The sequence below is a fragment of the Sminthopsis crassicaudata genome, chromosome 5 (genome assembly GCF_048593235.1).
Source record: "Sminthopsis crassicaudata isolate SCR6 chromosome 5, ASM4859323v1, whole genome shotgun sequence".
Lineage (NCBI taxonomy): Eukaryota > Metazoa > Chordata > Mammalia > Dasyuromorphia > Dasyuridae > Sminthopsis > Sminthopsis crassicaudata.
Genome location: NC_133621.1, coordinates 112,866,992 through 112,880,166, shown reverse-complemented (window position 1 = coordinate 112,880,166; position 13,175 = coordinate 112,866,992). Strand labels below are relative to the sequence as shown.

The window sequence follows — 13,175 nt, the reverse complement described above, 5'->3', positions numbered from 1 at the left end:
TCATGAAAGGAGGGCAGTCCAGATGTGAGAGATAAAGGAAAGAGAAAGTACAGCAGGAGGGCCAAAGAATCAGTGACTATACACAGCTTTTATAGATTTTGTTACAAGAGATTACATCACAAGTAAGATAGCATTGAGGGGGGGAGACGTTGCTATCTGAAATGGAAAGTTTCTGTTTCCCCAAAATAATCTGATTTCTAGGAAACTGAAAATCAGGCCTTTAGGCTTTAGATAATCAAAGCAGACAGTGTTTAAACTAACAGACTAAATATCGATAAATGTCAAATACTGTAACATGCTCTCCTGGCAGTTACAATTACTAGTCTGTCCTACGCCCAACAGAGTACCTTTGACCACTGACCTTTGCAGTGTCAACTCTACCCAGCTTGCCTCCTCTGAGGCCTTCAAAGGTCTCTGGCCACAATTTCTTGAATAGTAGTTTAATAACTGGTAGCGCACTCAAGGACAGCACATGTAATCTTAAAAGCCTTTATTATACCTACTCACATAATGCCCTGACTTGATGCCCTGACTTGTTAGTTCCCTAGTGAACACCTGGTCTGAAGACCCATGTGTTCACTACCAAACTTCTTACCTCTCTCTGCTATCTATCAGCTTGGCTTAGCTACCCCAGGCTAGGGAGCCAGGTTAAAGAGCGTCAGGTTAAAGAGAGCGACTGCTGTCTGCAGTGGGCTTATAAAGGGCCTATGAGGTCTCTCACACACAGCCAACCAGCAAGAGAGCTGTCACCCATTACAAAGCTATCTCAATATGGACAGGATCCCACCCACAGGGCAGTCCTATATCCACAGAGATTACTTCTAGGACACTCAAATCTCCTGTTGTGCTGTGCCCGCCCATTTAAAGGGCCCTTACAAAATACTGATAAATGTCACTGACTAATGTTAAGTAAATATGTCTGCATATGCAGGACACAGGGAAATAACAAAAGGGGAGGGAATTTATACAATACTTATCTTGTAAGTTCTTCTCTCATACATCTATTTTTTAATATTTTTTTTTTAGTTTTTAACATTTAGTTTTCTAAGGTTTTGGTTTCCATTTTTCCTTCCCTCTTTCCTTCTCCCTAAAAAGTCAAATAATCTTATATAGGTTATACATGTTCAATCATATTAAACATGGTATCTATTTTTTAAAATCTCATTTCATTTTTTTTCAAGGAAAAATATATCTTTTTCCCTCCCCACTTCCTTTCCATTAAAAAGGGGAAGAATCTTTACTAAAAATATATAGTCAAAGAAAACAAATTCCCTCATTCATACAAACACATGTGTACCTAAATATAAACACACACATTTTTCTACATATTATCTAATATATACATTATTCTAATGTATTATTCCAATAAATAAAGCATATGCATAGATACATCCTTTATATATTGGAATAATTTATTACAATAATATCCTAATGAGAATAATAATCCCAATATATTCCTATGTACATTGTTTTAATATATTTTTCTAATATGAATTATCCAATATACTTGCCATTTGTTATTATAATAGGTATTATTCCAATATATATCCCTATTATTCTAATAGGTATTATTTCAATATATATTCCCATCTATTATTCTAATGGGTATAATTCCAATACACATCCCTATCTATTACCCTAGAATATAATACTTATATATAATTCCAATATATTATTCTTATATCTACTACTCCAATATGGATTTTTCCGTATGTGCCTTCACTTTACCCAGCTAGTGTCTAAGCCAGAAATAGGAGTTCAGGGCTTCCTTATTCCCAGACCCCTGAGGCTGAACATCACTCTTTCAGGAGGAGGGGAGAGGGAGGAGGGACGAGGACCACCTGTGTCCTTTGCAGTTCAGGGTTTAATTTTTTTTTTTTTTTAAACTGTGAGTCTCCTGGGGACCGAGGGCGCTGGGACAGGCAGGGAGTAGAGCCACCTGGGAGGACTCTTGATGTCCCTAGTCCTCCTGGCCGCCTCCGTTAATCTGTCGTTCTGGGAAGCTCCGGGGATGGGAGCGGGCTTCTGAGAAGCGCCCCTGAGAGTGACCTTTGTTTGACTGCTGGTACCGGAGCGCCAGCTTTCCCCGCTGTGGGTCCTCGGCTCAGCGGCCCTGAAGATCTCTTTTCTGCTCCCGCTGTGGCCGGTGACTCTGGCAGCCTCCCCATGGTGATCTCAATCGCCTCCATTGCAGAAATCTTGGTTCTGTGGGCCCCGGGAAGAGATTCTGCTTTAGGGAAGAGCACTGGGAATGGTGGAATGGCTTCCAACACACAGGGTCCTCAGTGCTCCTCCCTAAACTGTAAGGGGGATACAATAGGACTTCCCCCAAGAGTCAAATTTACATTTTGTTAAATCATTCAGCAAGCTTCTCTCAACTGCCCGCCCTCCCTCCCAGATAGGAAAAGTGAAACAGAGATAAATGACTTGTCAATGGTCACACAACTAGTAAGTGTCTAAAGCTGTATTTGAACTCATCCCTTCCTTTTTCTAGCGGTGGTGTTCTATCCTGCACTTACAGCACCCATGCAATGAGGTTACTGCTGCTTTGGGCATTAAATCCCAAGCTGGCTCTCCTGGGAGAAGGGAAGACCGAAGGGAAAGTGGGAGAGTGTGTGTTAGGAACAGGAAAGTTGTTTTTTTAAGTGTTAGAGAAATGCTAATTGTTTTTTTAACATTGTTATTTCCCAATGACATTCACCTAAAATTATATTTTACACGTCTTGGATTCTCATAAATATTACATAAAATTATCTTGGAACAGTCACAGTAGCTCCCTAAGTCAGAAATGATTTGGAATTAATCTGAACTCTCATTGTTCTGGAAGATAACGCCCAAATGCAGAGTAGAACGTAGTTTTATTTCCCCCTTTGTCAGGGCTGAGAGTCTTTTGTCGGGTTCCTCTCTGACCCTCCACCTGCCCCGGGGGCTCTGCTACAAGTGGGGAGGGCGGGGCAGGTGCCCTAACCAGAGCATCCAGCGGCTTCTCCATCCCTCATTTCTGTTCCTCCCAAGATAAGCAGAGGCTTAGCTGCTGAGGCCATGAGGAACAGCCCTTGAACGCTCCACACGCCCATGGCAGCCGGGAGTCCTGCTCTGCTCTGGCTCATCATGAAGCATCTCCCCGTCTTGAGCTTCCTCCTGGCAGTAGTCTCCAGCCAGAAGATGTTCAGTGGGTAAGAAGGGGCTCTCTGCCTTGGAGTCCTGGGTGGGGGTGGGAGGGAATCTCACTAGAGAGAGCCAGAGCTTTCTAGCTGCCTCAGTTCTCAGTGCCTGTGAAATGGGTACATTTGCAGTCACCCCCTTCCCCCTTCCTCCTCTAATTCTTTCTTCCTATTAGCATCCTGATACATCCTGCCCTACAGCATGTAGGGCAAGCAGGGGAGGATCTGGAGCCGCTGAACTGGTCCTGCAATAACCATCTCTGCCTCCTTTTCTCCATTAAACAAATGTCTTTCCTCTTTCTCTCTCCCTTCCTTTTCTAATTCCCCACACTTTCTCTCCCTTTGCTCCTCCCTCTTTTCTCTGCTGATCTCCATACCCAGAAGGGGTAGGGAGTGAGCTGGTCCACCCGCCCGAAGTTCTGCTGCTGGTACCTCTCCTTCTGGCCCCCCCCTTCCCCAATGCTTCTCCATCAAAAGAACCCCAGGGACTAACACCTCCCGTGGCTCCCACCTGCCCCGGACTCCCTGCCACCATCCCGCCCCTAGGCTTTTTTATGTCTTCCCAGAGACCAGGTTCTCCGTGTCAGGGCCAAGGACGAGAAGCAGCTCCAACTACTCCGGAATCTAGAGGACTCCGAAGACTTGAAGGTGAGCTTGGCGCCCGGGAGTTCCCATGATGCAATGGAGAAGCCACGAGTTCGAATCCCATCTCCGCTACAAACGGCCGTTGGGACTTCGGACAGATCCTCTCACTGGCTGGTTTCTCCTCTGCGCAATCAAGGGCTTGTGTCTGGAAATCCTCAGTCGGCCCTCTAACCCCGAGCCCAGCGCTGCTGGTTTTAGACCCAGAGACTGACAGAAGGCTGCTTCCCAGCGCTCATCCCTGGACTCCCTCGGGGTGTCTCTAACCTGGAGCTGTCGTGAAATACTCATTAATTTTAATTCATTTTCACTTTTGAAAGTGGCTCTGTCACGCGGCATTTACCAAAGAGTGGGCGGCTGAGGTCCGTGGAATTAATGTAACAGCAGTCGGCCCCTCCCAAGAGGAGGGCTCCGCGGGAGGATTGGGGTCCGTCTGGAGACCCTGCGTTAGCTGGCCCTCCTGTGCTAGAGCGCCCTTCCTGGGACCCCCAGCAACGCTAGCGGGAAGGAAGGAATCCGGCCTGGAGCACCCCTTCCTCCCCCATCCCTCCAAGATCATAAAATTCCAGGGAAGCCCCAAGGACCCTTGCTGGGAAAGATCAGAGCCCACAGGGATCCATCTCCATGCGTGTGGGCATTTACGCAGCTGAGCAGGATGGTTGAGCCGGGAACATCCAGTGAAACTGGGAGTTTAATAGTCATTGGCAGGGGCAAGAGGCATTTTTGCACCAAAATTGGGTGCAAAAAACACTGGTGTCCAGTATCAGGAACTGAGCACCACATAACTCATAGATGTCATGATGAAAAGGTTCAGGGAAGCAAATGTGTGCTTTGGGTCCATCCTAATAGCCCATTTTACCACCTGGATGAAGTAGTGGTTAGAGTGCTAAGTGCAAATTCAGCCTTGGGGGCTTCCTGGCTGCAAGTCAGGCCTCTGCCTGCCTCAGTTTCCTGAACTGTAAAATGGGGATCATTATAGCACCCACTTCTCAGGAGTCTCCTGAGGATTAAATGAAATAATATTTGTAATATGTGCTTAGCACAATGACTAGAATATATGAGGCACTATCTAATTGTTATTTATTAATCTTATTACCTGTAAGAGTAGTGCCTGCCTTCCAGGCTTGTTGTGAGGATCAAATGAGATAATTAATCATAAAGAGGTATTATTAATCTTTTATTTCTTATATTTACATTCTTGTACATTATGGTTATAGATTTATAGTATATATTCATATATTTCCTATATTTATATCTTTAATAATAATATCAATACTTTATTTAGATTGGAAACCTTTCTCTAATAGTCAGAAAAAAAAACCAGGTTCCTGATACTTGTGTGAGGCTCTGTAGTTCCAAAGTGTCCTCACTTACATAATCACATTTGATCCTTACCAGCCCATGTTTTAAGGAAAGATAGACTTCATTGTCTCCATTTATAGATGAAGAAATGGGATTAAGAGAGATTAAAGGATTTTGCTCAAGGTGATAGTCAAGAGTCCTCTGAGTTTAGCAGAATTTCTTTTGTTATAATAAAATATATTTTATTGGGGGGGGGGAGTTGAGGCAACCAGTATTCCTGAACATAGTCATTCCCACAGGTGAGACCAGTGGTTACCTCTGGGCACAATCCTCACTTTTTAAAACTTATGAGTTTTTCTATTGATCAGTTATCAAAGGATATTACAAATAACTTTCCCCTTTTTAACAGAGAGCCACGAAGTGACTTTGGGACACCAAAGATGTCCAAGAGTAGAATCCAAATGTTCTTTTTTATGATCATGATAAGCATTTATAAAGCATTTTAATGCTTATCAAGCAATGCAGACATCTATATGCATGTGTATATATATATTATAGATATTCTCATTTATCCTTATAACATATATCTTGGGAGGTAGATACTATTATTATCCCCTATTTTGCAGAATAAAAACTCAAGGCAGGGCAAGGATAAGTAACACAAGTGGCCAATTTTGGTGAAGGAATCTAAATGTTTCATAAGCTTTTGTTATATAACGAACTTGAAGTTTTCCTGTCCATTCCATGGCAGAAGGAAAGGGATATGTTCTCTATAATTCCATTCAACACCTGGTTTTTGTTGTTCCCAAAGGCCTTTTCAATTATAATTACAGTGATTGGTGACCACTCATCCCCACTTTAGATAAAGTCTCTAATAAGGGGTGCTTGAGGGCCTTTGGGACCCAAAGATGCTCCAGAACAAGGTGGAATTTGACCAAGAAGCAATGCTGGAAGATGGCAGTGGTTTGGGCAGCATGGGGTGGGGAAAAAGACAAGAAATTCTCTTTATACCTCCCCCCTAGTTTGCAGACATGAACTTTTCTGAAATATAGGAGGGGAGCGACTCTGCTAGATAATAGTAGACCAAGCCCTTACATCCCACCTGAGTGCAAATGTTGGGGTTACATGATGAAACTCAATCTACTTTCTTTCCTCTGCTCCATTTCCTGCAAAGGTTGATTTCTGGCATGGTCCAGCCAGGCCCAGCCTCCCTGTGGATATGAGAGTTCCTTTCTCTGAATTCCAGAGGCATCTCCTATACCGTCATGGTAAGGGATGTCCAGGTAGGACCAAGAATATCTCACTAATTAATTAACTAATTAGATTTTAATGTGGGCTTCCATCTAAGTCAGTAGGCAAGAGAGCACAGTTCCTCATTTGTGAAATGAGAGACCTGAACAATTTCTAAGGTCTGAGTCTTTGACCTTAGACTCCTTAGAACTGTGCTTGAGGGGGCATCTAGGTGGCACAGTGGATACAGCACCAGCCCTGAAGACAGGAGGACTGGAGTTCAAAAGTGACATCAGACACTTAATACTTCCTTGCTGTGTGACCTGGGCAAGTCACTTAACCCCAATTGCTTGAGGGGGAAAAAAAAAGAACCCTGCGTTAATGGAACTCTAAACAGGGAAGGAACCTTACAATTAAAAAGCCATTACTTCCTTTTGATCTATGTTTCTGCCCTCTATTATGCCTTTTGGACTTTGTGGGAAGGGGTGGGAGAGGCTGATAGATGACTTGAGAGAAATTAAGAGGATTGGTCAAGTGAATATCCATCTCAAACACAGTTTCTAATTTAATGAGTATCCTACTCAACTAAATTTCAGAGTTGCAAGAGAGCTTGAAATGAGAAATTTTCCTTTTTTTTTTCTTCCGAAGAAGATTTTTAGTATTTCTCTATTTCAGCCTGGGCCTAGAATCAGGAAGTCTGAATTCAAATCCTGCCCTAGACACTTACTAGCTGGGTTACCTGAGCAAGTCCTGTTTGATTAGATTTCTCATTTGTAGACTGAATTGGAGAAAAAATTGGGAAACCCTTCCAGGAAACATTCCAAGAAAATCCCAAATGGGGCCACAAAGAGTCAGACATGATTGAACAGCAAGAACTTTCAGTCTGAACCTGCAAACATTCACTTTTTTAGATAGTAGCACCAAAAAAGCATGATAAAATAGTTTGTTACCTTTTTTTCAAGGACAGGTCTCATTTATTTTGGAGGTGCTATCAGGAGGAACACTTAAGGAGAACTAATCTAGATGGAGCTCTACCAAAATTTGGTCTGAAAAATAGAAAATTTGTATAGACTTCCTAGACCTAATTCCTTTTGATATTTTAAATCTGGGTAAAGTTTGGTTCTACAACATGCCTTCGTGGTCTCTGATGGGCACAATAGTCAGGCTTGTGCTCAATCACAGATTGATATATTTACCCCTTTCAACTGAGAAAAATAGTGCAATCTTCAAACTTTAGTTAGTCCATGCCTCCCACCTGGGGCCAACTCAATGGTCAGATGAGTCATCTAGAACCAATATTCTAGCTTTGGTATTTTTTTTTTAATTGAATAATAAATGTATGAGCAGATTGCATTAAATATTTTGGTTGCTAAATTGACTCAGACACATTGAGCTTGTAGTACACTAAAACCCCCATTTTCCCCCCCACATAAACTATTGTAAAACTATGAAGTAGAACAGTAAATAAAATGCTGTACTTGGAATCAGGAAGACCTGAATTAAAGCTTGACCCAGATATTTACTAGTTGTGTAAGTTTGGTCAAATTATTAACTTTTGTCTGCCTAGGAATAATAATAACACCTACCTCCCATGGTTATTGTAGGAATAATATCAGTTTTGGGGAACATTCAGAACGTTAAATGATTTGCCCCAAATCACACAGCTGCATTGTAGAACTAAGATTGGAATCCAGGTCTTTTGATTCCCAAGCCAGTGCTCTATTCCTGTACCACTTAGACTAGCTATAACTTAAGTGATACAACTGGGCTAGAACCCCAGACTCCTACCCCTCATGACAGTGGCACCTCCAGCCCATGGTGAGGCAGTCTGTCCACAGACTGACCCATTTCTGACCCAAATCCAGTGCTCCCGGCCCGACCTCAGCGGTCCGGCCCCTTTGGGCCGGGGGCTCACACCTCATCCGTGGGTCTGGCTTGCCCTGGTTCTGACCCATCCCTCCCCGCCTCCCGTGGGGCACAGGTGGCAATGGCGGCCGGGTGAGTGACCCAGAGCTCAGTAATGGCCTTTGCTGCGTGACCAGCACCACTGGGCAGACCCTGGCTCAGCTTGTGGAGGGAGCATGAGGAGGATCACCGTCCTCATTTCATAATGATGCTTGGAATTTGGGGCCCAGAGACCGGATCCTGTTTTAGCTCTTTCTGTCACGACCTCTGTGACCTTGATCGCCTCTCTGCCCTCAGCTTCCTCATTTTTTATATGACCCAGCATACAGGAGGAGCCTAATAAATGTTCATCATCAACGGCTAGGTCTCTTCCGGTCCTAAAAGTCTGTGATTGTCCCAAATGACACGGCCCATAAGAGACGGGATCAGAAGCCAAGATTTGTACCAGCCCAAGTCCCAGGCCCTTTCCCAAGACACCCAAGGGTGCGAATGTCCTTGGGACACAATGACCATATTTTCCTTCTAGAACCGTCTGTGGCGCAAGAACAGAGCCGTCAATTCAAACTCCACTTGCAAGGGCGTCGATCCCAACAGGAACTGGGGTTCTGGCTTTGGAGGTATGACATTTTCCCTTGGGGGGAGGTCTCCTGGGGATTCCGTACAGAGAGCATGTGACCCGGAGTTAAGTAAATACCAGGAGTACGGCTAGCGGCTCTGAAGGTGTGAGTCTGAAACGGAACTGAAAAGGTGTAATGGGGCAAGCCGGAGCTGGCTGCTACAGGTTCCCTGAAGCCTTGTATGTGGTCAGTGCGAGCACTTTCACCTCAGAAACCCGATACAAAGCAGGACTAAGCTAAATTCATTGGCTAGACTTAAACAAGCCATGAGGAAAAAATCTTAATAATGCAGATTCAATTTAAAAGTATGTCATGCAGAGATCACCTCCCAGACAGGGAGCCCAGTGTTAAATATTCCCCAGCACTCTGCTGTTACAGTGAACATATTTGTGTAATCTGTATTATATATTTGGGTGTGTGTATTTATATATATAATATATATTACACTAAAGAGGGAGACAGAGAAAGAGAGACAGAGAGAGAGAGACAGAGAGAGAGACAGAGAGAGAGAGAGAAAGAGAGAGAGAGAGACAGAGAGAGAAAGAGAGAGAGAGACAGAGAGAGAGAGGGGGGGGGGGAGAGAGAGACAGAGAGAGAGACAGAGAGAAAGACAGAGAGGGGAGAGAAAGAAAGAGATACAGAGAGAGAGACAGAGAGAGTGAGAGAGAGAGAGAGACAGAGAAAGAGAGAGAGACAGAGAGAGAGACAGAGAGAGAGAGAGAGAGAGAGAGAGAGAGAGAGAGAAAGAGAGACAGAAACAGAGAGAGACAGAGAGAGAGAGAAAGAGAGACAAAGAGAGAGAGAGAGAGAGAGAGAGACAGAGAGAAAGAGAGAGACAGAGATAGAGAGAGAGATAGAGACAGAGAGAGATAAAGAGAGAGACAGACAGAGAGACAGAGAGAGAGACAGAGAGACAGAAAGAGAGAAACAGAGAGACAGAGAGACAGAGAGATAGAGAGAGACAGAGAGACAGAGACAGAGAGAGAGAGAGAGAGGGAGGGAGGAAAGTAGGGAAAGAAGGAGGGAGGGAGGGAAGGAGAGAGGGAGGGAAAGAGACAGAGAGATAGAGACAGAGACAGAGAAATAGAGAGACAGAGAGACAGAGAGAGACAGAGAGAGAGATAGAGACAGAGACACAGAGAGAGAGAGAAACAGAGACACAGAGAGAGACAGAGACAGAGATATAGAGACAGAGAGAAACAGAGAGAAAGACAGAGAGACACAGAGAGAGACAGACAGAGAGACAGAGAAAGAGAAGGGAAAGAGACAGAGACAGACAGAGAGAGAGACAGAGATAGAGACAGAGATAGAGACACAGAGAGAAACACACACACACACACACACAGACAGAGAGAGAGAGACAGAGAGACAAGAGACAAAGAGACAGAGAGAGAAGGGGGAAAGAGAGACAGACACACACAGAGACAGAGAGAGAGAAGAAAAGCAGGAGGGAGGAAACACACACATGCATGTAAAGACAGACACATGTTTTGTTTACACACATATATACACACATGGCTCATGTATTTAAGGAGTAAGAACCATTAATAGTAAGAGTTTTCCAGGCTAGCAAACTTTGCCTTGGCTGACTATCCTGTGATTGATTGGGAAACCTGGGTGTTGCCGCTACAGCTCATTGGAGGACACTTGCCTATTTGTAGTGAGCCGCCTGGTTTTGCCAAGTGTGAGTAAAGTCTTAGACCATACAAGACCAGCTGAATTGACCATCAGGAGTAATAGCAGAATATTTAAGAAAGCCGCCTTCAACAAAGGACCCTCAGAATGTACTTGGAAGACTTTTAAATAGAGGCAGAGAAATAGAGAGGAGACTGGAGTGAGGAAGACCTAGTTTCAAGTCTCTTTGTCTTCTATGGCTTTATATATGCATATCCTGTATACATCTATCTATCTCTATCTCTATCTCTATCTCTATCTATATTTATATATTTTCTCCTTTATAAATAATGGGGTTGGATGTGTTCACCTCCAAGAATTCATGTGACTCTGAAGTTTTTGAATCTAGAATATTCTAGATGCCCAAGTTCATTAGACTATTCAAAGGTTATTAACATGTTTTCTAGATCAAACAGCCAAGTCTGGATTAATGTGAAGAATGAAGTAGTCCCATTATTTTCCTTTTATTTATTTGTTCATTTTATTTGTTTGTTTATTTCCTTTATTCCCATTGAATATTCTTACTAGCTCTACATATTTTGAATTTGTGAAGATTTTGTACCTAGAGTTTTGAAAAATCCCAGGTGTTTGGCCAATGACCAAGAAGTTCTGTTCTTCATCGATTGGGCCACCCTGGGTCCAGGTGCAGGTCCACTGGTATAGTCCAGTTCCATCTAGAGAACATGGGCTGTGGCCATCTGACCAGGGTTTCTAATACAAACCTCACTGAGGAAGAACTCTGGCCTGATAAAGTCAGAAAAGTCATGAACTGGGAGTCAAGAGTCCTGCGCCCCTGCTAGGCCCTTCCTCCTGGATCTCCATTTCTTAGTTGTAGAATTGCATTTGGACGTGATGCTAGAACTGCAAGTCAGGGAGATGCTCAAAATACGATGGCTCCACTTGTTAGGAGCTGGCTGTTTTTCCTCTGAGTCACAGAATTTGAGTGTCAGAAGGAGCCTTAGTGACCATCCAGTCCCATCTAGCTTAACTCAGATGGCTTTGAATGTCTACAGACAGTTCTCTGAGTGTGGGCAGAGTCCAGGACATCTGCAGGTGGTGAAGGCTCTCTGTGAAACTTGGGTATAACTTCCCTGCTCTCAGCCCAAAGAAATCAGTCCCCATTGGATTTGTCATAACCTTTTGTCCGAATCTCTGTGGTGTCCGTTTGTGTCCTACCTGGCCCCCATCTTTGTCTATTACCTCTCTAACCTTCACCAGTGTATACAGGGTTAAGTGACTTGCCCTGGTCTGAGACCAGAAAGAAGAGTCTCCCTGGTTCTAAGCCCAGTGTTCTATCCCCTGCCCCACCTCTGCTGGCCACATTGGGAAGAGGGCTATTTGTATTGTGTGGTCACAACACCTTGGTACTGTGCTAAAAGTTTTACATATCTCCTTGGATTCTCACAATAACACTAGCTATATGACCCTGACAAGTCTCTTGATGCTTTTGACCTCAGTTTCCTCCTCTGTAAAATGAGCTCAAGAAAGAAATGGCAAACCCCTCTGCCAAGAAAATCCCAAGTGGGGTCATGGAGAGTTGGAAAATTAAAAAAAAAGACAATAAGAAGAATAACAATCAATATATATATTGAAGTAGAGAAGGAAATCACAACCACTCCAGTGTCCCTGCTAAGAAAAGCCTTAATGGGATCACAAACTTGTTCATGACTGAAATAACTGAATAACAACCCATCTTCCTTTTAGGATTGCACCTTTAATGTGCCATATAAAGGCTAGCTATCGTTGCTGTTATTAGTAGAATTCTTAGTCTTGTCCTGATCACTCTAAACTCAGGGGGAAAAACGTCCCTCAGGGAACTAGGCACCCCATCTACATGCCCAGGGCTCCTTAGGTCAATCTTTCTGAGCCTGAGGATCAGAGTAGTCTTGACTTGTCAATCAAGTACCTTGTCCTTTATCATCCCAAAGGAATGGAAGTCACATAGATACAGACTGTTATTGTACAGGAGTGGGAATTTCATTCACATTGTTGGGATTCCTTATAAATACAGCCTGACTCAGGAACTTCATGACCCATCCTATTGGACATGAGGTGGATACTGCTCTTCGGGGCCCTTATAGGGTCTATCTATGGCAAGAAAACTTTTAATGGGTAAGTTCCGTTTTTGGTTTACTTATTTATTTTTTATTATACTTGAAATATGGGAATTCAAGTTAAATCTCTTAGTATTTGTGTGTGTGTGTGTGTGTGTGTGTGTGTGTGTGTGTGTGTGTATGCTTTGCACAGTCTCCTTTTTTGTCTGTTTCTGTCTGTAATTCTATTTATAAATTTCAGCATTTTCTGCTTACTGTACAAATTATTTTATCAATTAATTACATTAAGTAATAAGTGTAATATATTATGTCTTATTATCAAGATTCAATCTCTTTGTGCCATGTAGGTGACTCTGTATTCTTGAAGGCTACATAGAAGTTGAGATCTGATAGATGCTAAGAGATTTTGAATGTATATGTATAGATAGTAGACTGTGTAGCTGTTGTTTAAAGACCAGTATAGCTGAGGTTTGAAAGGCTCATTAAGAGAGGATGGGGGCATGTAGGTAGAGCAATGGATAGAGCACCAGCCCTGAAGTCAGGAGGAACTGAATTCAAATGTGGTTACTAGTTGTGTGACCCTGGAG

General features: G+C 43.3%; 1 protein-coding gene across 6 annotated transcripts in view; it reads left to right on the top strand.

Annotated features, from left to right (window-relative positions):
* Nucleotides 1–2,967: 2,967 nt before the first annotated feature.
* LOC141543077 (carboxypeptidase A4-like) overlaps nucleotides 2,968–13,175 on the top strand; it is a 30,752-nt gene continuing 20,544 nt past the window's right edge. Inside the window, exons 1-4 of one of the 6 annotated variants that reach the window (XM_074267915.1) lie at nucleotides 2,968–3,176; nucleotides 3,731–3,812; nucleotides 6,283–6,391; nucleotides 8,770–8,860. In XM_074267915.1, the coding sequence (XP_074124016.1) occupies nucleotides 3,076–3,176; nucleotides 3,731–3,812; nucleotides 6,283–6,391; nucleotides 8,770–8,860 (383 nt within the window). In that variant the 5' untranslated portion in view covers nucleotides 2,968–3,075. Of the gene's footprint in view, nucleotides 3,177–3,730; nucleotides 3,813–3,890; nucleotides 4,169–6,282; nucleotides 6,392–8,769; nucleotides 8,861–12,545; nucleotides 12,647–13,175 lie in introns of those variants that run through there. The other 5 variants (XM_074267916.1, XM_074267919.1, XM_074267920.1 and 2 more) reach the window with 5 other exon arrangements.